Source organism: Gracilinanus agilis, chromosome 3, assembly GCF_016433145.1.
Source record: "Gracilinanus agilis isolate LMUSP501 chromosome 3, AgileGrace, whole genome shotgun sequence".
Taxonomy (NCBI): Eukaryota; Metazoa; Chordata; class Mammalia; order Didelphimorphia; family Didelphidae; genus Gracilinanus; species Gracilinanus agilis.
Window position 1 is genome coordinate 328,663,098 of NC_058132.1, and position 27,621 is coordinate 328,690,718.

The window sequence follows — 27,621 nt, forward strand, 5'->3', positions numbered from 1 at the left end:
TCCTTATTAACTCCACAGACATATAAGGTAAGGGAGGGAAGGTAGGAAATAATATTAGGGAAGGAAGATATAAAGGGTTTATCAAAAATAATAATTTCTTAAGTAAATATATCAAAGCTAGGCTAAATTTCAATACTACAGCTAGGTAAGGAAGCAGCTCGGCTGATCAGACAACCTCCCTCCACGGGAGACCCTAATCAACTGTCTTTTCCTCAAGATTCCAAACTCCTAACTGCTTTTGGAACTCAGCCAAAGCTTGAAAAAACTATATGACCCCTCATTCTATACTACACTTCCCTAAAGCACAAGTGCGACTATGTCATTTCTCAACTCGATAAACTCCAGTGATCTTTATTGCCTTCTGGATCAAATACAAGATGGTCTGTTTGGCATTCAAAGACCTTTATAACCTAGTCCCTCTTTGGCAAACATTTTCTGAGTTCCAGTGCCCAAAGGGTAAATTCAAGTGGTCTGTGAACTCGGAGATTGTCAGGGAGAGTTGAAGGCAAAAGTGCTTGCTTTGGGTGGCTGGACAGAGGGGAGAGTCATACAAAAAATATCCTGGGGCTCTGGGAAGAAGGGGAATGGAGCAGGTCCCCAAGAGCCAGCTATGCACAAGTGCCACATCTTCATCAACTCTGATCTAGTCCCTTCTATCTGTCCAACCTTCTTATACTTTACTCTCCTATGTGTAGTCCTTGTTTCAGTGACACTGGTCTCTTGGATATTCCATGAACAAGACACCCCATCTCTTGGCTCTGGGATTGTTTTCAGGCTGTCCTCCATGCTTAGAACACTTTCCCTCCTCCACTCTACCTATCAACTTCCCTGGCTTCCTTTAAGTCCCAAGTAAAATGCCACCTCTTACAGGAATGCTTCAACAACTCCTATTAATTCCACTCTTATTTCCTATTTATATTGAAAGTAGTTTGCTTTGTATATATTTGTTTACTTGTTGTCTCTCTCATTAGATTATAAGTTCCTTGAGAGTAAGTACTATCTTTGGCTTCTTTTTTTATCCCTGGCACAGAGCCTGGCACATTGTAGATACTTAACAAATGTTTATTGATTGGCAAAAAATTAGAAACTAAGAGAATGCCCATTAATTGGAGAATGGACAAATAAATTATAGTTTATCTGAATGTAATAGAATCCTATGGTGTTCCAAGAAAAGAAAAGGGGACATTTCTGGGGAAACCTGGGAAGTCATAAATGAGCTAATGCAGAGTGATGAGTGACAGAAGGGCTAGGAGACCTATTGATACTATAACAATGAACAACTTTGAAAAACTTAAGAACTTTAATCAATGCAATGACCAAATATGATTCCAGAGGATTTTATATGAAGGATGCTACCTACCTCCTGACTCAGAGGTGATGAACTAAATATCCAGGAAAAAAACACACATTTTTGGGTATTGGCTGTTATAGAAATTTGTTTTGCTTGACTATGTATATTTATTACAAATATCTTGGATTTTCAGTGGGGAAGGGACAAGAAAAAGAGAATAACAAGTGCTTTTTAGTTAAAATTATTTTAAATACATTTTTATTTATTTTGTTAAATATTTCCCAATTACATGAAACAAAAATTTTAACTTTTTTTAAATTTAGGATTCCATATTTTCCCCACTCTTGAATGGCAGGCAATATGAAATCAATTATACAAGTGAAATCATGCAAAACATGTTTCCATATTAGCCTTATTGCAAAAGAAAACACACACACAAAATTAAGAAAATATAAAAGTATGCTTCAGGCTTCACTGATTCCCATTTTTTTTATCCTGGATCCTCTGAAATTGTCTTGAGTCATTGTCTTCGTTAGAATAGCTAAGTCAATTAAAATTATTTTTTAAAAAGAATTAAATCAAAAATGTTAGAAAAAATGTATGATAGGAAAAGATGAAGAGTTGGTTATGTGCTGAAAGTGAGAGATAACTGGAAGATATTCTCTGTGTTCCATTGGCATCCTCAATTTAAGAAGGAATTGAGAAAGATCTCCAAAATGTTGCATCCTCTGTTGTTTTAAAATGTCTGAGAAGACATTGATGAGAGTTATTCAAATTCAGCAGGCTTAGTTACCTTGTAATCTGGGTCACTGGAGGGAATATACACACCAGTGAGATCACAAATCCATTTGAACATTTGAGTAGCGATTGCATATAAATTGTATTCATTAACCAAGAAAGGATATGCTGTAATTCAAGAACTTGAGAATCAAATCACACTCAGATTTCTGGGGAGCCCACTTATGGCTCAAACGGAATAGATGAGACATACTAGTCAAGGTTGAATGCCCCAAGACATTACATATTCATTGAATGCTAGGTCTAGGGTCCAGGGCACCCAACCTTGACTAGTATGAGTCATCATTCTGTTTGATCCATAAATGAGCTCGCACAGAAATCACAATATGAGTCACAGAGGATTAAAGTTTGTGGTATAGACACAATCTGAAAGATAACATTGGTGGCTGTATAGGAGCCTTGATAATACATATATTTAATGAGTAATTTGTCATATTAAATTTAAGATATAAACAGATATCCTGCTCAGAGGCAGGATAACCTCGGCATTTAACTCAACCCAATTCAGCAAGCATTTATTAAACACCAACTGTGTGTAAAGCACCGTGGTAGGCTCTGTGCAGACAAAGACAAAACCCCAAATGCTTCCTATTCTCACATTCTACTTAAAGAGTATTGTGAGGACTAAAGTACTTTGTGAGTTATGGAGTGTTATGAACACTGATTGCTATGATTGTGTTGTTATTCCATGTTCCTTATTATTTCCAGACAAAGATGAACAAGTTCACAAATATTAACGGTGTTGGAGACCAGGGGTACGTAGTACAAACCGCTCATTTTACAGATTTTCTGAGGCCCAAAGAAGTTAAGTGATTTGCCCGTTAACAAAATCATTCGAAGTAACTCATAGAGCATGGACTTGAACTCTGGTTCTTTGTTCATTAACCGAAGACTCGTTAACTCCACTACACTGACTTTACATAAAATGTAACGGAGGGCAGAAATCGTGGCAGGCTATGCAGGACTGGAATTGATTTTCACTTTTTTATTTTTTGAACAAAAAGTGTAACAAATTTACAGATCTCAAAAGACCCCACCAAGAATTCAAAAAGAACTGGGGAGCCATTTATTTTTCCAAGTCATGTCGCATCTCAATCCTGGGTGGTGCTCCTTTCTCTATCGATAAATACCTTTATCATTGAACTATTTCTATGACTTTACCCACAGTTCTCGATGGAGGAGAAGTAATTGCGTGCCAGCTGGGCCAGCTCCATTCCGAAACCTGTGTTAGTCGGCAATACCCGTCCCACTTCCCTGGGCTGACATCCCCTTCAGCCAATGGGTGAAAACATGCTCCTCCCTTCTCGTTTTCGAAAGTCCTTAATAGCCCCTTCAACCAATGAGTGGAAAGATTCGCAAATTCTTCCCCGACTATCCCACCTCCCTGCCCATCCCCGTTCCTCGTCATTCTCCACCCCATTATTCCAAATTCACTCCCAAAACATCAACAACCCCTCCAACCAACGGATGAAGAAATTTAAGGTTCCCACCTCCCAAGAACATCAATATCCCCATCTTGCACTCCACCGACACTGACAACCCCTCCTTTGGATGAAGGAAAAGATTGAGAACAAAACAAGGCAAAACCCATCTAAGCATGTCCGTCCTCTTTAGCTCCCCACTCTCTCTCCCGCCTCATCTAATTCCACATCCATCCGACTACACCGACAGTCACTCCAGCCTATGGTCGAAGATATTTTCAGAAAACGAGGTTCCTACAAACATGGAGAGGGAAGCGGATACTGGTCTAAAAGGCTGCCCTAAACTATTGCCGCGGGAGGGAGAAGAGGGGGAAGGAAGGAGAGGGGGCCTCTCTTGAGTTTCTTCCACCCCTGTGGTGGCAGATCTGTCGGAGTTCCTGAAAGGGGGTTGACTGAACTGTGAGAGTAGAGGAAATTAGTTAAAGAACCAGATCTTTGGGGAAGCGGGAAAGGGAGGGAAGGCAAATTCTGGGTTGCCATGACGACCCACATTGCGTCTCCGGTAGAACGCGAGTTCTCAGACTGGAGCATGCAAGCTTGAACGAGATGTTTCCTAGTGTCCTCGTATTCCAGGAATTCTAAATTCAAATTTAATAATAGTAAAGTGTTTGCGATCACGTGGTCTAACTGCAGCGCCTCATGTAACTTGATGGAGACTTAACTCGGCTGCCCCCGAAGGAAACCCAATTCTCTGAAGTCAAACAACTTTTGAGTGCTTTTTCAGCTCCTGAATCGGAAACAGTGCTTAATTGAAAAGCACGGAGCCAGCCGCTACTACCATCCTCTTCCTGGTTTGTGGAAGCCCTGCTTCGCCCCGCCTCTCTTGTTAAATTTTTACTTTATTTCTAGGGGGAAAGCGTCTTTGTTACTACACATTTTTTTATATGCTACATTAAACTGCCCTGAGAGCTATACGATAAGAGGGGAGGGTGGGAAAAGAATTTCAAAGTTTAACTCGGTTACATATATTACTGGAACCAAAATGAAACTGCTATGGCCGGTAACATACATTTGATTGGGTTGTAGGAAAAAATAAATAAGATAAGGGGGTTGGATTAGATAGCAAGGACTTCCTCCCTCCATTCAGTCCTGACGTGGTACGTCTCTGTTGTCCGTTCCCATGGCATCGTCCATCCTAACATAAGGAGTACTTTGCTAGAGTCCTAAGCTAAGAAGCGCTTGGAGTTGCTTTACAATTTACTGTACTGTTGAAAGGTAGTTAGATTTCCTTGGAAGCAGCATGGTGAGTAAGAAGAAGGAAATAGGGTTGCAGGTAAGCCAATCAGTGTTTGTTTCAAGCATTTCATTGGGAAAGAAAAACAAGGTGGTGTGTGTGTGTGTCTGTGTGTGTATGTGAACACTTGCAGATGGGTGCAGACAATGTGGTTCAGTAGAAATAGCCCTGGTTCTAGAATCAAGACCTGCTACTTCTGACAGCAGGCATGTCCTTTTAACTTTAAAATGAGGCATTTGCACTATCTCATTTCTAAGATCTCTTTCATTCCTGATAGTCTTAATTTCCAGCATGTGCAAAGCATTGAGCTTGGAGTAAGGAAAACTTGGGTTTCTATGCCACCTGTGATTTCATAAATATTATGCCAGCGATTTAATAAACATTTATTAAGACTCGACTATGTGCCAGGCACTGTGCTAAGCGCTGGTGATTCTAAAAGAGGCAAAAGGCACAGGTCAGTCCCTGTCCTCAAGGATCTTAAACTCTAATAGAGAAAACAAACAAACAAACAAACAAATATACACAAAGCAAGCTATGTGCAGGATAAATGGGAAATAATTAGGGGAGTGGGAAGCATTGGAATTGAGATATTAAAGAAGCCTTCCTATGGGATGAGGGATTTTATTTGGGATTTAAGGAAGCCAGGAAGGTCAGTAAATAGAAAGGAGTGTTCCAGGCAGGGAAAATGCCCAGAGCCAAGAGATGGGGTATCTTGTTCATGGAGCAGCCAGGAGGCTGGTGTCACTAGATGGAAGAGTCGTTGTTTAGGGGTAAGGTGTAAGAAGACCGAAATGGTAGGAGGAAGAAGTGTAACTCCTGGCAAATCATTAACCTCTCTATTTCATTTTCCCCATCAATAAAAGGAGAGATGAGGGCTCACTGGCTTCTAAAATCCCCTCCACCTCTAAATCTATGATCTGTTTCATACCAAATCAGAATCTGAAATGTACTTTAGTTGGCATTAGTTGCTGAAGAATATTTCTGTAATATATTTTATTTCTTTAAATTTTTATTGCTCTTTGTTTTTGCCTCTGTAATGAATTTTAAATATGCCTTTCCTTTAAAAATCCATGTATGAATATGTGTATACCAGCTCTAGTCTCTATTCTTTTAAACAGGGTATTCCTCCATATTTGGAATGTTCTCACTTCTATCTTTTAACCTTTAGCTCCTTTCAAGGCTCAGGTCAAGTGCCACCTTCTGCAGCAGTGATGACCAACCTTTTGAGCTTGGTGTGTCAAAATTCACCAAAAAAAGGAGCATATCTCGGGGTGGTGTGTCACTTTGAGAAAAAAAAAACACATAATTACATGATATTTATAGTTTAAATAACAAAATGTTCCAGAGTTTAGGGAATTCAGAAAAACAATGGGTAGTGGTAGAGGCAAGAATCCTATAAATGGTACCACACAATTAGATCTAGGTTGGCCAAATCAAATTTATGGGATCCTTGGCATAGAGGTCTTGGCAGAAGCAGGGCAGCCCATCAGAATCTAGTGACTGACTATATGAGAGTCAGACTTTATTTTAAAATGTGCAATAAAAACATTAATAAAACAGAAATACTGAATGCATGAGTTCCAAAGGTCCCCAAATGAAAATCTATATACAAAGAAACACACAGTTTCTAACATTTAAAAATGTAGGTTAACTGAGCTAAAAATCTCCCCTTTATATTCCAGTGAATTCACTGCTTTAATATTTATATACAGTATTATTAAAATATTATGTGCATTTTAATTATGATTTTCTTTCTTTTTTTAAAAAAACTGGATCTGAGGAAGATACTCTAGCTTGATGAATTGAATAATTGCTTTCTTTTTTCAATTTGTGCTTTGTTTAGTGGAAATTTCATCAACAGAATTTTAATCTTGTTGATTTATTTTTGCCTTGGAATGATGGATTTGCAATCCTAGCAAAAGGTAATTTCTTCCCAGTAGAGAATTAAGGAAAACTATAAAAAAAACCACATCCAAATCCTTCCTCTCTACTGCCTGATATCAGATCTCCTATATACAAGACATTTAAGATAGTATGGCTTTATTCTTCTGTGGTACACATATTAATCTATTTTAGTTTTCATCTCTTGTTTCTCTTATTTTCCTGACTTTTTCTCTTCTCCCCAGCAGGAGTCAGTACAGTCTATTGGAGAGAACACTCACCTAGGAGTGTGGACATTGGTCCACTATAGGCTTTTCTTGTGATATTCCTTCCTTATATATTGATGTTATCCAGGTCTCCAGGCTGGATCATTTGAATAGAATTCTCATTGATGGAGAGAATGATGACTGGATCCTGAGAAACTCTGTGAGGAAAAAAGTTGGTTCTAGAACTGTGAAGCAGAGACATTCTTCTTTCCTGCTTGAAGAGAGGACATAACCAGTTCTAGACTCTCTTCAGGGAAGACCTGTGATGAGGGAACAGATTTTAAAAAGAAAACAAATAGGGGGGAACTGGCTCTCTAATATGACTCCCAAAGTCTGTTCAGTTTCTTCACATGACTTTTTCTATAGAGAATCTAGAGCTGAGCATTATCTTCTCTGTAACGCTCTACAACCATCTCGGTCACTCACATAGGCATCAGCATCCAATTATCATTCTCTCCACTAATGAGGAGTTTTATGGAAATGAGCTTGGCCTGAGACCAAGATTACATTCCATAAAAGAGGAATAGTCCTGGCTTTACCTATCTAACAGAATTTTTAAAATAAGAATTAACTATCTTGAAAAAAAATAATGTGCTATGCAAATGCAACATTTTATTGTTATAATCTATCTATACTCATTTGAAACAGAACAATGGATGGAGAATGGTTGTCCGCATTATATACATTAGGATGAAGTAAGAAGATTTGGGTACAGATTTTGAATGCCAGGAAATGCTTAGCAGATTCCACTAGTACTAGGATAACATTTAAGCTGGGGCAAAATCTAGAAACGTCAGTACATTTGAAACCAATACAGATATGATGGCTTGCAAAGAGCTGTATGGAGGAGGATACAAAATAAAAATAATATTCACATACATTAAGGATATAGTTGATGAAGGTATGAGACAAGAACAGAAGGACTCTCACAAACAATATTCAACATCAGACCACATCATTACAGGCATGCAAGTGGTTAAAAGGTACAGAGAATACAAGATCCTACTGGGCTCATAATATGTTAATTGAAAAAGCATTTGATTCAGAAGAGCAAATTGCTGCCTTGAAGGCTCTCCTCCAACACCCTCTTCTATGTACATGTCAAAAATAAACTAAGATTCCAAAATGAATAACAGAGATAACTTTATTCAGTGATTCTCTGATGATCAATATAAGGCATAAAACAGAGAGGCATATGGTCTTTGAAGGAGTTTGCCACTGCTATGGAGAATGTCTGGCACAGAACCCAGTGGTTCTGGAAAAGGATTGGAAATGGAAATGAATTAATTAAAATTGGTGAAGTCCTCCAGTATAATTTTCAGATGACATTTCTGAAAATTGAATTTCATCAAGGCTAAGATTATTGCAGAGCCATAATCATTCAAAATAATTCAGCCTAACTATGCACATAGGAAAAACTAAATGGATAACAAATACCTCTTGTCTAGACAACAATATGTCATTAAGTGGAAAACCCTAAAACACTGCTCTTTGAGTATAATTAGATCTTAGACAGATACTGCAATTAAACAATAATTTGAGCTTAGAAATGAGCTAGAGAGGAGTGCACTAGACAGCTTTTGGGAAATTTCACAGTGCTTTTAATGACACTAAGATTCTCCTTAAAGAAAAGAGAAGTGGGGGCAGCTGGGTAGCTCCGTGGAGTGAGAGTCAGGCCTAGAGACAGGAGGTCCTAGGTTCAAACCCGGCCTCAGCCACTTCCCAGCTTTGTGACCCTGGGCAAGTCACTTGACCCCCATTGCCTACCCTTACCACTCTTCCACTTATGAGACAATACACCGAAGTACAAGGGTTAAAAAAAAAAAAAGAAAAAGAAAAGAAAAGTTTATCTTTCTAGCATCGTCATTTTTTTGGTGATGTTATATGGCTATATATTCAAAGAAAGAAAATTGTGAGTCATCTAAAGGGCACTGGATAGGTGCACAATGAATATGCAATTTTACTAGTGAAGAATTTTGTAAGAGAAATGGCCTGAAACAATGGTTTCAAACTTAAAAAGAAATGGGGCCTCCATATCCAATTGCCTGCCAGCACTGGGAGGGGGAAGGAAAGGGAGGAAGAGAGATAGGTTCAATCATATCATTTAGCAAAACTTGTATGGAAATTTGTTATTACATATAATTGGTAAAAAATAAATAAACATATTTTAAAAATTAGAAATGAGACCTCTAATCTATACATAAGGATCCTTGTGGGTCAATATTGACTTAGTTTTTCTTTTTTTTAAACTGTTACCTTCTACTCTAGAAACAATACTGTGTATTGATTTCAAGGCAGAAGAGTGTTAAAGGCTAGGCAATGCTGAGTTAAATGATTTTCCCAGCATTACACAAACTAGGAATTGTCAGATTGACTTAGTTTTAAAATGTAATGTCATCTGTGGAGTTTCTTTGTATTTTTGTTGCTGTTGTTATTAAATATTTCCAATTACATTTTACTATGGTTTTGGATGAACTTGGGAGTCATGTAGCCCATGGCTATGTGTTTGACACCTCTGACCTAAAAGAATGTCAGCACAGAGATATATATTCCAGGAAAAAGAAATGGGCTGATCTTACAATAGCAAAGGATACTTGCTAGACAGCCCACAGGATCCATTGTTATATATGAAATGTTAATATTTACTCCAGGAGGTTGGGTAGTCTCCCTGTAGAAAATTTATTGAAAAACATAAGGACAAAAGGCATTCAGGATGAAAAGGTGTGACTGTGCAACAATTTGCACTGTTGGAGGGAGAACTCCCATCAGGGAGATCACAGATCCATCAGAGGGTTTAAGTGTGCCTTGGAGATCTATGCCAAATGCCTTTCCATTTATTTACAAGAAAACTGAAGTCCAGAGACTGCTTAAGCTAATATTGTTAGAGATTACCAGAAGTAGGGGTTCACTTTGGATTCTTTGCTTCTTTTTGTTTCTTAACCCTTACCATCCATCTTAGAATTGATACTAAGCATTTGTTTTAAGGCAGAAGAGAGGTAAGGGCTAGGCAATGGGGATTAAGTGACTTGCCCAGGGTCACACAGCTAGGAAATGTTTGAATCCAGATTTCAATCCAAGGTCTCCTGTCTCTAGGCTTGGTTCTCAAACCACTGAGATGCCTGGCTGCCCCCTGCATTCCTTGCTTCTTAAATCAGTGTTCTTTTCACTTTTATCATATTGTCTACCTCAATAAATTCATGTGAGTATGTGTACATGATTTTACTTTTTAACAAAAAGTCATTGCAATCAATAATAAGCTCATTGCTAAATACTAAGCATAATCTAGGATATTTGGGGAGACCAAAATATTTATTAACAAACATACAAGCATACATATATATTTATACCTGTTATAAAGAAATGACAGTAATTTTAGAACCTTTTGATGCCCAAGCTTAAAAAATTAAATTTTTTTAATTAAAGTCTCTTGTATTTTAACAATGCAATTTTACTTTCAAAGATAAAGTCATGTTAACATATATAAGGTGATCATATTATTATGATGGCTGGTACTTTAATAGAAGGCAAGCAGTTACTTCTATATTTCAGTGACTTTTGTTTTACCTACTGAGACTTTGTTTCAGAAAATGTAATAATCATTATGTGAATTATTTTTCTATACATGCTTGCAAATAATGGCCAGATAATACAGATAATTTCTATATTCTCCAATTTCATTAACATGACACATTCTTTTGTAGATAGATGGTCATGGTTTTGCTGTCTTTATTAACTGCTGCTTTTTATTTAAAATGCAATTGTTTCATTCCTTATCATTTTAATATTAATCGATTCTACACAAATGTATGGGGTGAGTATTGATGGTAGGGGGGTGAGTATCTAGACTACCTCCTTGTTAGCTTTCAATGGGCCAGAGCAGCTACCCACTCATCCACACCCCAGGGAAGACTATGTGGGAATAAACTCAATGAGCTTCCCAAACTGACAAAACTATAATGGGGATGTTGAGGGAAGGTTTTGGGGTTCAGTTGTGACCTTAATGGATGGGATCCCACCCCCAGAGCCAGCCCTGTTGAGACAAGCCTCCCCCAACTCCTAAGTACAAGTAGCTTTACCCCTCAAGGTGGAGCAACGTAATGGTCTTCCCCTCAGCTTCAAGATCAGTCACCTCCCCCTCAATGTAACTATTCCAGACTCTAAGTATCAAGATATCAGGGGTTTATTAAAGGATAAATTAAATTCAGGGTACAGGGGAAAAAGGTATAGGGGAATCAAGGAAGGAGGGAAAGGATGAACTTCTCTATCAGCTGTGTCTTCTCCCCAGGAGAGCAGCTCTGGACTTCTTCTGTGGCTTGGTCACAGTAGCTAACTCTCTCCCCCTCCCCCCCCCAAAGTCTCCTATCAAATATTTCTAACTAATATAAAAAGGCAGTAATAGGATCAATGGGTTCAGACAGGATCAGGGAAAGGACTCCCCCTCATTCAAAGCTGCTCCCCCCCAGGAGGTCGGCCTCTCCGGCCAAATTGGAGAATGGCTGTTCAATGTCTTTGTTGTTGGTATTTGTGATCTCCCAATAGTTACACATAAAAGTACAGAGAAACCCAATTCACTCTGGATCATCCCACAATCCAAACCTCCCAACCAAAGAACCAACCCCCCAACTCCTCATCCAGTCAGGAGAGAAGTGACAGTTGAGGACCTTCAGAATTCTCCAAACTCCTCTTGCTGCTGGCCCCTCCCAAACAGAATTCTCTCAGAGTTCCATGGGGTTGGCTTCCAGTCCCCTTCCAAAATGAGTGCTTCGTGATCCATGATTTACCCTAATTCCACACTTACACAAAACATTATCAGAAAGTTTTTTTCCTTTATAATTCGCTGCATTAAAATAGACACCATTTCTCATTTGGATTCAGGTCAACATCAATAACCAGGAACTTTGGGAGGAAATGCTCAGTTCCAAAGGACTAACAGGTAAAGAACTTACCACAAAAATTCTAAGTTTAATTTTTCTAATATATTATCTTTAAAAGTTTACTATTTTACCTCAAAAGTATGGCACTTATATTTGAAGCATTAATTGCTGAGCCAAAGTATGCATGCACCATTTCATATTATCTCAAACCACAAAATACAAGAATAGGTCATTTATTTTACATTTGACTAGCTAGGTATTAATCAGTTCTTTTAGTCAGCCCAGCAATCAATTCGCTCCAATTATTGGTTTGATTTTTTTTACTATCCTTAATTTTCTCTACTTCAATTAGTCTACTACTTTGATTGCTATAGAACTTTCCTAAAATACAGAAATAGTCTTTACTCTCTGGAAAATTAAGAACTGAGTTGTCTAGTTATTCAAATATTATGTTTAATAAAGAAAGATCCCCATTGTGTGTTAGTACAGAGCTATAATCCTTGCTACTTAATAGTGTGAAGCTATCAGATGTCATTTTTTAAAACTCCTACATTTTGTCTTAGAATTAAATACACTATATTGGTTCCAAAGCTGAAGAGCAGTAAGGACTAGGCAATGGCGGGTAGATGACTTGCCCAGGGTCACACAGCTAGGGAGTCTCTGAGGCCAGTTTTAACCCAGGACCTCACATCTCTAAACCTGGCTCTCAATCTATTGAGCCATCTAGCTGCTCCCAAACTATCAGATTTCTTTTTTTAAAACTTTTATTTTATTTTAATAACAAATTTCCAAATAATTTTCCAAAGTTATATGATTCATGTTGTCTCTCTCCCTTCTTCCCTCCCTCTTCCAGATTTCTTAAGTTTATGCAAGTTCCAAAGTGCAGGGGACTAAGTCTAGTGGAATTTGCAATTAAGTTAATACTAATATTGTGAGCCCACCTAAAGGTGGAAAGCTGGAACCAGGTGTTCTAAAGAGGAGCAAACTGGACCACGACAGAAAATGAAGCAGGTCAAAATTCCTGTGTCAATCAAAATAGGACCAGATCTGTGAGAAGTATCTGTACTTCCAACCTGGATAAGATAGCTAAACTTAGTCTTTAAAAAAAAAAAAAAGTTATCACATGTAAAACTCAGTGGAATTGTGTGTCAGCTGTGCGGGTGAGCAGTTTGGGGGAGAGGGAAAGAAAATGAAACATGTAACTATGGGAAAATATTCAAAATTAAAATTAAAAAAGGAAAAAAGTTATATGGATCACTAATTTTCAGAGGATTGTGGTATATTATTTACTTTTATATAAATCATATTTAATTTGATCTTTTTTAATAATTGGTGAGACTTGCAGTTCCAAAATAACGTCATGATGAACATATAGAAAAGGAAATAGTGATCACAGAGCCAGTATGGTTTGATCAAGAAAAGGTCACACCAGACTAACCTTATTTCCCTTTTGGGCAGGATTATTGTAAGATACAGTTTTGACAGAGGTTTTCATATTTGCATCTATAGATGCATATGTTGGTTGTATAAAATCTTTACTTTAGTAAAGCTCTTGGCAGTGTTTCTCAATTTAAGATTGGGTACAAGATGAAAAGATGTGGGCTAGACAACAATGATTTAGATGGATTTGGTGGGTTTTAAAATGGAAGTGTTTCCTCTGGAATGGTTAAATGGCTGGAATACACTTAAGTGTATTCATTTGTAGTTTAATATTAATTTGGAAATCAGTCTGTACTGGAGTATTAACTGGATCTGTGATTGGTTCTGCATCTCATTTTTAACAATGCCTCATTTAGTCGGCCTATTCATCCAATTTTCAGTGACACAAAGAAGAAATGTAGGGATGGAAAATGGGAAATGGGGAGTGAGTAAATAATTATTAAGCACTTTCGGTGTGCTAGACACAGTGCAAGATGCTTTAAAGATATTATCTCATGTGTTCCTTACAACTCTGGGAGGTAGGTGCTATTATGAACCCTATTTTACAGGTGAGAACACTGAGGCTGGCAGCAGTTAAAGTTAAAATAGATTGCTAATATTTTGGATAATAGAGCCAGAATCCAAAAAGATCCCAAAAGGAGGACATAATAGGTCATAGACAAAAACATAATGAGATAAAATTTGATAAAAGTAAAATCTTAAACTTGTTGAAGTTAATTTAAACATTTTTATTGAACAGACTAAAAATGTAGTTTATGATTTCATTCAAAATCTTTGTATTTATGTAATAATAATAGGTATCATTTACATAATTCTCTAAGATTTGGAAAATTTGCATATATTAACTCATTTGATTCTCATAATAACGCTGTGAGGTAGGTTCTAGTTTTATTTTCATTTTAAAGGTGAGGAAACAGGTCTGGAGAAGTACAGTGTTTTGCCCAGGGCTATACTGTGAGTAAGGGTATGAGGCAACATTTGAATTTAGATCTTCCTAATTCGAAGTCCTATGGTCTACTCTAGACACATAGCTACCCTTAAGTATTTGGAGGTTTGTGACTTTTTAAGGTTGTCGAGTTTGTGATAAATATTTATTTTTAATAATATTTAAAAATGAATTATAAATACATTTTTATAAATTATAAATTAAATTTTTATGCATTTCTTAAATTTATAATCAGTTGCATGTAATAACAAATTCCCACACAAGTTTTCCTAAGCAATATGATCAAACTTATCACCCTCCTTCCTTCCTTTCCCCATTCCAGTGCTGGCAGTCGATTCAATATAGATTATACATGTATTATCACGCAAAACATTTTTCCTTATTGTTCATTTTTATAAATGAATAATCTTATAAAACCAAAACCCCCAAATGTAAACCCAAATAAACAATTGAAAAATTATATGCTTTCCTCTTCATTCTGACTTCAACAGTTCATTTTCTGGAGGTGGATAGAATTCTTTGTCATAAATCCTTCAGAATTGTCCTAGATTATTGTTTTGCCAATAATAGCTAAGTCTATGTGATAAATATTTTTATAAAAATAATTCATATTTGAAGTTTAAAATTTTAAATTTATAATGAAAGAAGTCTATTTTCATTCTTATTCACATGAAATTTGATTATATTATATATACATACACACAAAATATATAGTATAGTTAATCACTAAATACTCTTTAATAAGTTAGATAAAACATAGAAGATATCCTCATTTTAGAATGTTATGTTATAGTGACAAGGATATAGTGTCCATATATTGCTGCTTGACATTCGTATTCTTTTCTGCTTGTGATATTTTGGACTCATTTTACTGTATAGTGGTTGATGTGTACCAAAGCTGGTGTGGACCCTGCAAAGCTGTGGTCAGTCTCTTCAGGAAAATAAAACTTGAAGTTGGAAATGGTCTTCATTTTGCCACGGTAAGATTTTACTTCAGGAAATGTAAGATTTCAATGTGAGAAAAAGTCAAAATAATGAGGGATATGAAGTGTAAGAAGGAAACATTTGCTCATAAAACATAGGTTTAAAATTTCATTTTCAAATTGATATTGATTCTATTGGTAGAGGAATTTCCTAACTTAGAATTCCCTATACAAATGAAAGCCCACATCTAGATGCTCTCCAAAATTATTGTGATATTTTCGCTTGTCTGGATTTAGGGGCATTTTGTTCATTATACAGATGAATATCCACTTGTAGTATCTCTTCCAAGTGAACAGAAGTTCTTTAAGTGCTTGCAAAAAGCCACACCACACTGTTTGCTAGAGTTGCTTAAGATTTGGAATAGTATTTCATTAAATAAAGACATTCATTTAGATTCTTAATTTTATTCTCCAAGATGACATTATTAACTGTAAGGGGTAAGAGGAATAGTCTGGTCAGGGAAGGGTTGAGTCCCAGATTTCCACTTCAGAACATGTGTAGATATTCTTTAAGCTAGACCTTCATTGTCCAAACACTATTATGTAACTATTTCTCTAATACTTAAAAGTGTCTTAGCAAATGAACTCAACTTTGAACTTTGGGGGAAGTGGTTAAAAGAGAAGTACTTTTAATTTTAAAAATTCATTAAAAACCTACTACATGTGAGGCACTGTGCCAGGTGGGAGAGACACAAAGACAAAAAGGAAAGTTTTCATTCTACTAGGAGAATAGAACAAATATTGGCAATTGTTCAGTTGTGTCCAACTTTATGCGACCCCGTGAATCTCGTCCATGGGATTTTCTTGGCAAAAAAACTGGAGTTGTTTGTCATTTCCTTCTCCAGTATGACACCATTTTACTGACATGGCAGCTGAGGCAAATAGGGGTTAAGTGACTTGTCCAGGATCACACAGCTAATAAGTGTCTGAGGCTGAATTTGAACCTATATCTTCCTGACGGTAGGCTTGGGGCTTTATCCATTGCACCATCTAGCTACCCCATAGAACAAGTGTATTGGAAAGGATAACTTGAGAGAAAGATAGCGACGGAGGAGGTGAGGGTCAGGGAGGACTTTATAGACAAGATGGCACTGAGAAAAGACTGGAAGGAAGATAGGGATGCTCGAAATGTGAGATGACAAAGGAGTACGCTCCAGGTATGTAGGGTGACTTGTACAAATGTATGGAGTTGAGATATGGAATATTCCTTTAGGAGAATAGCTATTGAATTATTTTAGTTGGAATGAAGAGTACACAAAACTGGAGAATGTAAAATAATTCTGAAAAGGTAGGTTGGAGCCAGATTGGGGAAGGTCTTAAATGTCTGACTAGGGATGCACTTTATTTTGGAGGCAATAGGTTTTTGTGCAGGAGAGGGGTATGGGCATACTTATGACTTGGAAAGATTGTTTTGGCTATTGTATGGAAAATAGATTAATGCAAGAGAGTGACTACAGCCAGGGAGAGCAATTAATAGGCTTTCATAATAGTCTAGGTGAGAATTTCTGGTATTTGGTAGTGAAAGACAGGAGAAATACTATATGATAAGATGCCAGGCTTTGGTTATTCATATGGTTTATTGATGAATGAATTGGTACAAGAGAATTTCCTTTAATGCATATCTAATCTCAGTATGGATACCCACTCCACCAGCGCTGATTGCAAACAAACCCACCTTCTCTTCCTGCCTTTCTGTCAAGTCTCCTTGAAAGTTTTCTCAAGGTGCTGGAGAAATTCCTCTGATTTTTTAAAGACTTCATACCAGTGCTACAGTTGGGATAGCCATCTGGTGCTCCTCAGTGTCACCATATTATTAGCCCATCTCATTTTCTGGTCACCAACATCTTTGATGTTCTCTTTTCCAAAAAATCTTATGTGCAAATAATTGTTTATCACATGCTCAATCTTATTTATTATATTGACCATTTTAATATGTATTGCATATCAAATAAGAAAAGTATGATAAAAAGATTTTTTATTAGACCCCTTCCCTTCTTATCCTGGGTGCATTAGCTTGGTGCAGAAATATACTTTATAGCAGTGCTTTTTATGATAATAAAGTATTGGAAACAAAGTAAATGTCCATTTATTAGGGAATGGTTAAATAAATAGTGATACTTGAATATAATGGAATATTACTGTGCTGTAAGAAATTATGCTGTAAGTGATGAATCCAGAGAATCATGAAATTATCTACATGAGTTGAGGAAGAATGAAGTTAGCAGAGCCAAGAAAACAAAATACTCCACAATAACTACAATAATTTTTATGGAAAGAACTATCTATAAAAAAATAAAAAATGAATGTGACAAAATGGAAAAGATTAAGAATGACTTGAATGAAAAGATATGAGGACAAACCCAACCCACCCCTTTGTTGATGTGAAAAGCCTACAGGTATTATTACACAACACACATATTTTCAGCCTTCATAAATTCATTAGTTGTATTGATTTATTTTCCTCTTATTTTTTGTTTTTAAAAATGATTATTTGTCATATAGAATGGCTCTCTGAAAGAGAGAAAGGAAACTGGGGATAACTATAGAAAACAGAAGGTAATCAATAATAGCTTATTTTTAAAAATATATAATAAATTTGACATGTAAGTTCCAGTAGTCTTTCTTTCTCCTCTTTTATAAAGTTTATTCTGGTTTTATTAACCTACCTATCTTCCTTCTTGCCTTCCTTCATTCCTCCCTACCTCCTTCCTTCCTTTCCTCTCTCTCTTTCATCTTTTTTTTAAATTTTTTTTTTAATTTTAAACCCTTAACTTCTGTATATTGACTTATAGGTGGAAGAGTGGTAAGGGTAGGCAATGGGGGTCAAGTGACTTGCCCTGGGTCACACAGCTGGGAAGTGTCTGAGGCTGGATTTGAACCTAGGACCTCCTGTCTCTAGGCCTGGCTCTCAATCCACTGAGCTACCCAGCTGCCCCCTCTCTTTCATCTTTTATCACTTGCCATTATAAGTGTTCAAAATCCCATAATCCCCCTTCTCTTACCACCCAGAGAACCCTCTCTTATAATAAATAAATATAGTTAAAAAAAGAGAAAACTCGTAAACATTCATTGCATTGATTAAAGTTTTAAAACCTGAATTTGAGTCGTCACATGAGGAACAAGATGGAGTAGACATTTCATTTTCTCTTGATCCCACAATCTCTCAAAATTCTCTAAAACTGAAATGATGGGCCCAAAATAAAGCAACTTTAGGACTCCATGGTTTAGGACAATCTAGAATCCAAAAGAAGGGGGGAAATCCCAAACCATTGAACTGACTCTTTTTTTTTTTTTAGAAAAATTTTTTCCATGATTCCATGATTCATGTTCTTTGTTATGGAGAAATTTTGAGGAAAGGTGTTTTGGATAAGGGAATTGAAAGGAGGATGTTGGAGACTTGCTAAGTGGGTAATCTTGGTTTCAGGTAGGCTGGGATGAAAGGAGATTCAGGGTATAATAGGACTGAAGTCAGGAGTATAACACAGAAGGGAAACAGAGATCTTCAGGGAGAGGAGAAATTAAACTAAACAGACAAACACAGCAGGCTTACAGACTGGGACTTAGACTCAAACACTGGCAGAGGGAAATAGACTAGACTGAAATTAACAAACAGGCTTTAGTTAATTTCACAGGAAGGGACCTGTTTTGAAGTAACACCTTCCTTCAAGATGGATGCCCCAGCTTCCCTTTAAGCCCAGAGTATGTTGTCTCTTTCCCTCTTCTTCCCTCTTAATAACTAACAGATAAATTATACTAATAGGGCTGTTGAAACACAAAAGGGTTTATTTTGTTTGAAGGATGTTTGTTAGGAAGGTGGATCAAAGGAAAGCCCTATCAGTTGTCTCAGGAACCTCAGGTGGGGGAAGGGAAGTAAAGATGGAGTCTGAGTAAGGACCTGCCTTTAAACTCAGCTTTACTAAGTGCTATTACTATCTAAAGGGAATAAATGATGACTGACTAACTATAACTAATGCTGTCAATCAGGTAACTCTTCACAGATTTAACTCCTCTCTAATTACTCTCCTTATTAACTCCACAGACATATAAGGTAAGGGAGGGAAGGCAGGGATGGTATTAAGAAAGGAAGATATAAAGGGTTTATCTAAAATAATAATTTCTTAAGTAAATATATCAAAGCTAGGCTAAATTTCAATATTAAAGCTAGGTAATCAAAGCAGCTCGGCTGATTCACAACCTCCCTCCACGGAAGATTCAACCAACTGCCTTTTCCTCAAGATTCCAAACCTCTAACAGCTTTTGGAACTCAGCCAAAGCTAGAAAAAACTATATCACCCCAATTCTGTATACTACATCTTCCTTTCTCTCCCCCCACCCTTTGTAGCTGATGTGCATTTCCACTAGTTTCTTCATGTATCATCGATTGAAACCTATTTCCATATTATTGATAATTGTTCTAGGGTGGTCATTTAGAGTCTACATCCCAAATCATGTCTGCATCAACCCATGTGTTCAAGCAGTTGTTTTTCTTCTGTGTTTCCTCTCCTGCAGTCCTTCCTCTGAATGTGGGTAGCATTCTTTTCCATAAGTCCCTCAGAATTGTCCTGGATCATTGCATTGCTGCTAGTACGGAAGTCCATTACATTCGATTTTACCACAGTGTATCAGTCTCTGTGTATAATTATGAACTGACTCAATGACTCTGAGTTCATTTACCATTCCTTTCCTACCTATCACACTACCAGTATTGAGGCTGTACCAATAGGCCCAAGGATACAACATGAGCTTACAATAAAACCCACCACTACATTCCAGCCCCTGCTTCTTTTTCTGGTGTTGTGGAGACTCCAGCTCCAGTCTGTGGACCTAAAGAGCAAGCTTGGCTGCAGCTCTTCAGAAGCAAAAGGCTGACAGGAACTTCTAGCTAGGGCCATTCCTGATCACCTAAAATTCAGTCAGTATAGAAACCTAGGCTGTTGAACTGTAAATTGCCAAGTAAGAAAAGAAGTTGAGATGCTTGGGGATCCAGACCCCCAAGGAAATCACAATCAGAAGGAAGAGAATCAGAAAGTAAGTGAAAGGGAAAATAAGGGGTGGAATAAAAGATTAGAATTTACAGATTTCAACAAGTAGGAAATTCAAAGGCCTTGAACATGAGTAGATAAATCAATAGGAAAAAATTAATAAAAGGAAATATGACTCCCAGCTCTAGTAAACGAATTCAGTCATCAATGAAAAAATACTGCAGAACAAAGAAAAGTGATCCAACACTTGGTAAGGAAGAGGACCCTCCAGAGGGTCCTCTAGAATTTGAGAAGGATGTGGAAGTACAACATATTCTTCCTGTGTGGTTTAAAAGAGAAATGAGAATTGTGAGAACAGAATTTATGCCCTGCACAACAAAAATAATGAACAGAATAGAAAAAGACTAAAATCTGCAGTGACAAGCTTCACCAAAGAAACAAATGAAAACATAGACTGGGAATGTAAATATGTGGGCATGAAGGACAAGCTATAAGAGAAGCAAAAAGTGATAGCATTAAAAGAAAATATACTCTTAATGGAAGCAAAATATTGATCTTGAAGACAAGATGTATAGAGACAATCTAAGTATCATAGGTCTCCTAGAAGAATGCCAGAAGATGAATACCCTTAACATAATTATGAAGGAAATAATAGAAAAGAGCTGCCTAAAACTCTTAAACAAAGAAAATGAAATTCTAATTGAAAGAATTCACAGATCACCTCAAGGGGAAAAAAGCCAAGGCTGCAAACTCCAAAGCAATATATTTCTTAAATCTAACAATTTAACCCAGAAACAAATTCTGCAAGCAATCAAGACAAAGACCTTCAAATACAAAGGCAATGATCAGAGTTCTGAAGCCTTTCAAAGTTGTTTTTCTTTATGATGTAGTTTTACAAATTATTTTCCTAATTATGTTTTAAGTCCTTCTACCTCAGTTCATACCAGTCTTCCCAATGTTCCCTTTGCTTTGTTTGTATACTATGATTTGATGGGCCCTCACTTTGTTTCAAGGTCTTGGGTACAACAAATATTGCTGCTATTGGTATTTTTGTTTATTTATGGGTCTTTTACTTCTTTCTGTTCTTCTATGGGGCTATAACTAAAATGTATTATCACTAGGTCAAAAGAGATGAGCAATTTAGTAAGTACTTGGATAAAGTTCCAAATTGTGCTCCAGAATGAATGGAACAATTCGTAGCTCCACTAACAGTGTATTAGCTTGTCTGTCCTCCTGCAGTCCCTTCTTTTTTTCTTTCTTTGTCAACTTTGGGAATTTGATGACTAGAAAGTGGAATCTCAAGGTTGCTTTAATTTGTATTTCTCTTAGTAGTGTAAAAGAGACGGGCCACCGGGAATGTTAAAATATAACCTAGTGGTTGTGGGTACACACACACTGGGTTGAAGGAGAGACAGGACCAGAATAGGGAGACCAGAGTACACAGCTAAGCTGCTGCTAACTGTCAAGAATGGCTGTTGGCCAACTGTCACCCAGCTCACCACTAGGCCAGAGTCTTTGAAACCAGCAGGCAAGGTAAAAGGTTTTAACAGTTTTAATTATGTTTAACTAGATAAAGGTGGGATAGGGGATTCTACACTAAAACCTAAATGGCAAAACCACAGGGCAAGGGGAGGACTTGACTTCTCTAATCTTACCGACCTAAGCAAGCAGGGCCCAAGACACAGCACTGGAGTCTGTGGGAGGCTGCTTCAAACCTGGTTCCAGTCAGGTTTGACCAGCATAGCTAAAGGGGCTGAGGGTGGCTTTAAAGGTTCTCACAGTAATCCACAGATGATCACAGGATGCCAAAAGCCAAGGTGGCCCAAGGTATTCAAGTAGAGAGAGTGTGCTTGAGATGCTGTCCAGCAGGTCCCAAACTCCTCCTCCCCTTGGTGCTGCTCTGCAGGTCTTGTCCACTTGCTTGATGCCACCACCACTCAGGATTCCAGGGAATCAGGATGCAGGTCTGAGATCTCCCAGGGTTAGCAACAGTTTGTGCCAACCACTAATGGAGTCTCTCTCAGAGCACAAGCCCCTACTTCCTGCTCCTTCATTCCATCTTGGAATGCTCCAGCCCTTCCTGCTAGGTCCAACCACAATACTTAATTAATTACTAACTAATCTTCCTCACAACAGTAGTAAGTTGGAATTTCTTCATATGGTGACTGAGAGCTTACATTTCTTTTTTTTTTTTTTTTTGGAGAATGGCTCTTATTCTGGCATATTTGAATCAATTTTCTATATATCTTGGATATTAAATCTTTATCAGACATCACTGCAAAAGTTTCCCTAGCTAACTGTTTCCCTTCTAATTTTAACTGCATTTATTTGACTTCTGCAAAAACTAGTTAGCATTTTCAAAAGCTACAAGTCAAATAGAATGAGGATTAAGTGAATGCCATTAGATTTAACATTTGAAATGTTAACTGGTTTGAAACTTCAAAAAAGTGAAAATGTGGTCACTTTTTATCAACAGTAGGATGTATAATAATTTGGTGTAGCTTTCTAATTGTTGGTTAATTTTGGCTCTTCTATACTTGAACTATAAAGTATATCTAAGACACTTCTTATTTTGCTTTTTTAAATTTAGGCAGAAGCAGACCGTCTTGATATTTTGGAAAAATACCGAGGAAAATGTGAACCTACCTTTCTTTTTTATGCAGTGAGTACTTTTCTTAAAAGCTAGAATCAGTTTTGTATGTAATTAGAAATATTCAGATTCAAAAGACATATTTCATTTTGGCCATACTTTGGAGAAGAGTCACACTTTTAGGCTTTAGCTATACAACACCAAAATAAATGATTAAAAATGAAGGCTCGGTCAAACAGTTGATAAACTTCTACACACACAATTGAAAAACACTATTATATATCCTTTTTCATGGGGATGATTTAAAGGATAAATTAAATAATTCATAGCTTTTTACAAACTGTAAAATGTACACTGATCTAAGTCATTATTGAGAGGGAAGAATAACTTTAAAGCATGAAGTAAATATGGGTGAGAGTGCCTTCATGTATAGAACTCAGGGCAACACGAAGCTGATTGGTACCTGTGGGGCTGGGCAGAGTGGCATTTGAGGGCATTGAAGATAAAAGAAGCACCAAAGAAAAAATCTCTTAAACTTCATGATTTATCCGAGGATTGTTTCCTATTTTAACACATTGTCTTATTTTGAAGTCATCTGTATTATCAACTTAAAATTGGCTAATGAAAATATATAATGAAAAAGGCATTTCCCTCAGTGATTCAATTTTTCAACTGATCATTTTGCCATTTATTCTAGGGAGGAGAATTAGTTGCTGTGGTAAGAGGAGCAAATGGGCCATTACTGCACAAAACTATTCTAGATCAGCTGGAGGCAGAGAATAAGGTTTTGGAACAAGGCATCGAACGGAAAGTGGTAATTGGAGGATCTTAACTTCTGAAACTTTAAACTCTAAATGTCGACTGTGCACTAGTATACTTCTAACACACTGGTCTCCTTTTCTAATATTCTTATAGCTATTAGTAGGAAAATTCCATGCGGTTCAGGCATTCAGAATAATTAAGCTTTTCCAATTTGAATAAGAGCCCATGGCTTTCTCTGAGATAGGGTTTCTTGCATTATACCAAAGCCCCAGGTCCTTTTGGCATGAAGTCATATGTTTCCCCAGCAGTATCCTGGGCACAGACCCAGCACTCCATGACGTATGCAGTAGCCAGAATAGACCAAGAGGGATTCCAGCTTACTTCCCAGTACATATATTTAAAACTTTCCCTTCATCCTTAATTCAACTAAATTGTATTCATCAATTAGAATAGATATCATTTAATTCCCTTCAATTCAGTATCACCTCAACTCTCTTTTCTCAATCAAACCTCATATCAGAATTATTTCTAGAACACTTCGTAAGTGTAGCATAGAATAAAAAGTTATAGAAGTAAGCAGCTATAAGAGCAAGCCTCCTGAATGTTTATATATGTTCAACAAAGCCTGAAATGAAGATTTGTGACACAATGAGAAATTTTTGGTAGATCCATAGAACCCTAGGCTTAATTTTCATGTTGCTCAAGTGTCTATTCAATCCAACTGAAAGATAATTTCCTTTCATTTAGAAATTGTAGCCTTCCACTCTTAAAAATAACAAGCATTTTTGTTAAGTTGAACTTATGATGATTTATAAATAAGAAAGCATAGAGCTATTGATGACATTTGCACAAAAAAACCCCAAATATTACTCTTAAATTGCACATTGAGTTTTGAAAGTATTTTATTATTTACTATTTTATTGAATGACTTGAAATCAAGAATAGTATCCAAAAATATTTTTAAGATTTTATGCCAAAAAATGAAATAGTTATTTGCCCTGATGAAAATACCATAATATCCAGAAGGAAACTTGAATTCCCACTGTGCCCCAAATTCTAAAAATCCAGAAGGAAGATGATCTATTACTTTATTACCTTGTAGCCATTGGCTTAATTTTTGTCTAAAATTTTAAAATTATTTTCTTTCAGAATACTCGTTATATTGTCAACTTGTTGACATCTGTCCTTTTTTTCTTGTAATACTATTGCTTCTTTTTTTCTATTAATTTTTTAAACATTTATTAATATTCATTTTTAACATGTTTACATGCTTTGTGCCCCTACTATCCCCTTCACACCCCGCTCTCCCACCACCCGTGGCTGACACACATTTCCACTGGTTGTAACATGTGTCCTTGTTCAGGGCCTATTTCCAAATTGTTGATCATTGCATTGGTGTGGTAGTTTCAAGTCTACATCCCCAATCATGTCCACCCCAACCCATGCGTTCAAGCAATTGTCTATCTTCTATGTTTCTTCTCCTGTAGTCCTTCCTCTGAATGTGGGTAGCATCTTTACCATAAATCCCTCAGAGCTGTCTTGTGTCATTGCATTGCTGCTGGTATAGAAGTCCATTGCATTCGATTTTACCACAGTATATCAGTCTCTGTGTATAGGGTTCTTCTGGCTCTGCTCCTTTCCCTCTGGATCAGTTCCTGGAGGTCTTTCCAGTTCACCTGGCACTTCTCCAGTTTATTATTCCTTTGAGCACAATAGTATTCCATCACCAGCATATACCACAATTTGTTCAGCCATTCCCTAATTGAAGGACATACCCTCCTTTTCCAGTTCTTTGCCACCACAAAAAGTGCTGCATAAATATTTTCGTACAAGTCTGTTTATCAATGATCTCTTTGGGATACAATCTCAATAATGGTATGGCTGGATCAAAGGTCAGGCATTCTTTTATAGCCCTTTGAGCATAGTTCCATATTGGCAGCAAGAATGGTTGGATCAGTTCACAACTCCACCAGCAATGCATTAACGTCCCATTTTTGCCACATCCCCTCCAGCATTCATTATTCTCCCCTTCTTTCATTTTAGCCAATCTGCTAGGTGGGAGGTGATACCTCAGAGTTGTTTTGATTTGCATTTCTCTAATTATTAGAGATTTAGAACACTTTCTCATATGCTTATTAATACTTTTGATTTCTTTACCTGAAAATTGCCTATTCATGTCTCTTGACCATTTTTCAATTGGGGAATGGCTTGATTTTTTATACAATTGATTTAACTCCTTGTATATTTGAGTAATTAGACCCCTGTCAGAGTTTTTTGTTATAAAGATTTTCTCCCAATTTGTTGTTTCCCTTCTGATTTTGACTACATTGTTTTTGTTTGTACAAAAGCTTTTTAGCTTAATATAATCAAAACCATTTAATTTACATTTTGTAATTTTCTCTAACTCTTGCTTGGTTTTAAAATCTTTCCTTTCCCAGAGATCTGACAGGTATACTATTTTGGGTTCACTTAACTTATTTATAGTTTCCCTCTTTATATTCAAGTCATTCACCCATTCTGAATTTATCTTGGTGTAGGGTGTGAGATGTTGATCTAAACCTAATCTCTCCCATATTGTTTTCGAAATTTCCCAGCAGTTTTTGTCAAATAGTGGATTCATGTCCCAAAAGTTGGGCTCTTTGGGTTTATCATATACTGTCTTGCTGATGTCATTAAGTCTATTCCACTGATCCTCCCTTCTATCTCTTAGCCAGTACCATATTGTTTTGATTACTGCTGCTTTATAATATAGTTTAATATCTGCTAGGCCCCCTTCCTTCACATTTTTTCCCATTATTTCCCTTGATATTCTTGATCTTTTGTTATTCCATATGAAGTTTGTTATAGTTTTTCCTAATTCAGTAAAGAAGTTTTTTGGTAGTTTGATAGGTATGGTGCTAAATAGATAAATTAATTTGGGTAGAATGGTCATTTTTATTATGTTAGCTCATCCTACCCATGAACAATTAATGGCTTTCCAATTGTTGAGATCCAGTTTTATTTGTTTGTAAGTGTTTTGTAGTTGTTTTCGTATAATTGCTGTGTTTGTTTTGGTAGATAGATTCCCAAGTATTTTATATTGTCTAGGGTGATTTTAAATGGTGTTTCTCTTTCTACCTCTTGCTGCTGTGATGTGTTGGAAATATATAGAAATACTGATGATTTATGTGCATTTATTTTGTATCCTGCAACTTTGCTAAAGTTGTTGATTATTTCTACCAGCTTCTTAGTTGATTCTCTAGGATTTTTTAAGTATACCATCATATCATCTGCAAAGAGTGATAGCTTAGTCTCCTCATTGCCTATTTTGATACCTTCAATTTCTTTTTCTTCTCTAATTGCTATTGCTAGTGTTTCTAGTACTATGTTGAATAATAGAGGTGATAATGGGCATCCTTGTTCCACTCCTGATCTTATTGGGAAGGCTTCTAATTTATCCCCATTGCATATGATGTTTGTTGATGGTTTTAGGTATATACTGTTTATTATTTTTAGGAAGGGTCCTTCTATTCCTATACTTTCCAGGTTTTCAATAGGAATGGATGCTGAATTTTGTCAAAGGCTTTTCCAGCATCTATTGAGATAATCATGTGATTTTTGTTTGTTAGACTGTTGATGTGGTCAATTATGTGGATGGTTTTCCTTGAATTCCTGATATAAATCCCACCTGATCATGGTGGATGATCTTCTTAATTACTTGCTGGAGTCTCTTTGCTAATATTCTATTTAAGATTTTTGCATCTATGTTCATTAGGGAGATTGGTCTGTAGTTTTCTTTCTCTGTTTTTGGTCTACCTGGCTTTGCGATCAGTACCATATTTGTGTCATAAAAGGAATTTGGTAGGACTCCTTCTTTGCTTATCATATCAAATAATTTGTATAGTATTGGGATTAGTTGCTCTTTGAATGTCTGATAGAATTCACTTGTGAATCCATCAGGCCCTGGTGATTTTTTCTTAGGGAGTTCTTTGATGGCTTGTTGAATTTCTATTTCTGATATGGGATTATTTAGGTATTCTATTTCTTCTGCTGTTAATCTAGGCAATTTATATTTTTGTAAATATTCATCCATATCTCCTAAATTGTTATATTT

At 36.6% G+C, this 27,621-nt stretch overlaps 1 protein-coding gene across 1 annotated transcript in view; it reads left to right on the plus strand.

Annotated features, from left to right (window-relative positions):
- Nucleotides 1–4,810: 4,810 nt before the first annotated feature.
- NME9 (NME/NM23 family member 9) overlaps nt 4,811–27,621 on the plus strand; it is a 39,102-nt gene continuing 16,291 nt past the window's right edge. Inside the window, exons 1-5 of the mRNA XM_044666680.1 lie at nt 4,811–4,843; nt 11,827–11,884; nt 15,091–15,191; nt 22,767–22,838; nt 23,464–23,580. Of these exons, the coding sequence (XP_044522615.1) occupies nt 4,811–4,843; nt 11,827–11,884; nt 15,091–15,191; nt 22,767–22,838; nt 23,464–23,580 (381 nt within the window). The remainder of the gene's footprint in view (nt 4,844–11,826; nt 11,885–15,090; nt 15,192–22,766; nt 22,839–23,463; nt 23,581–27,621) is intronic.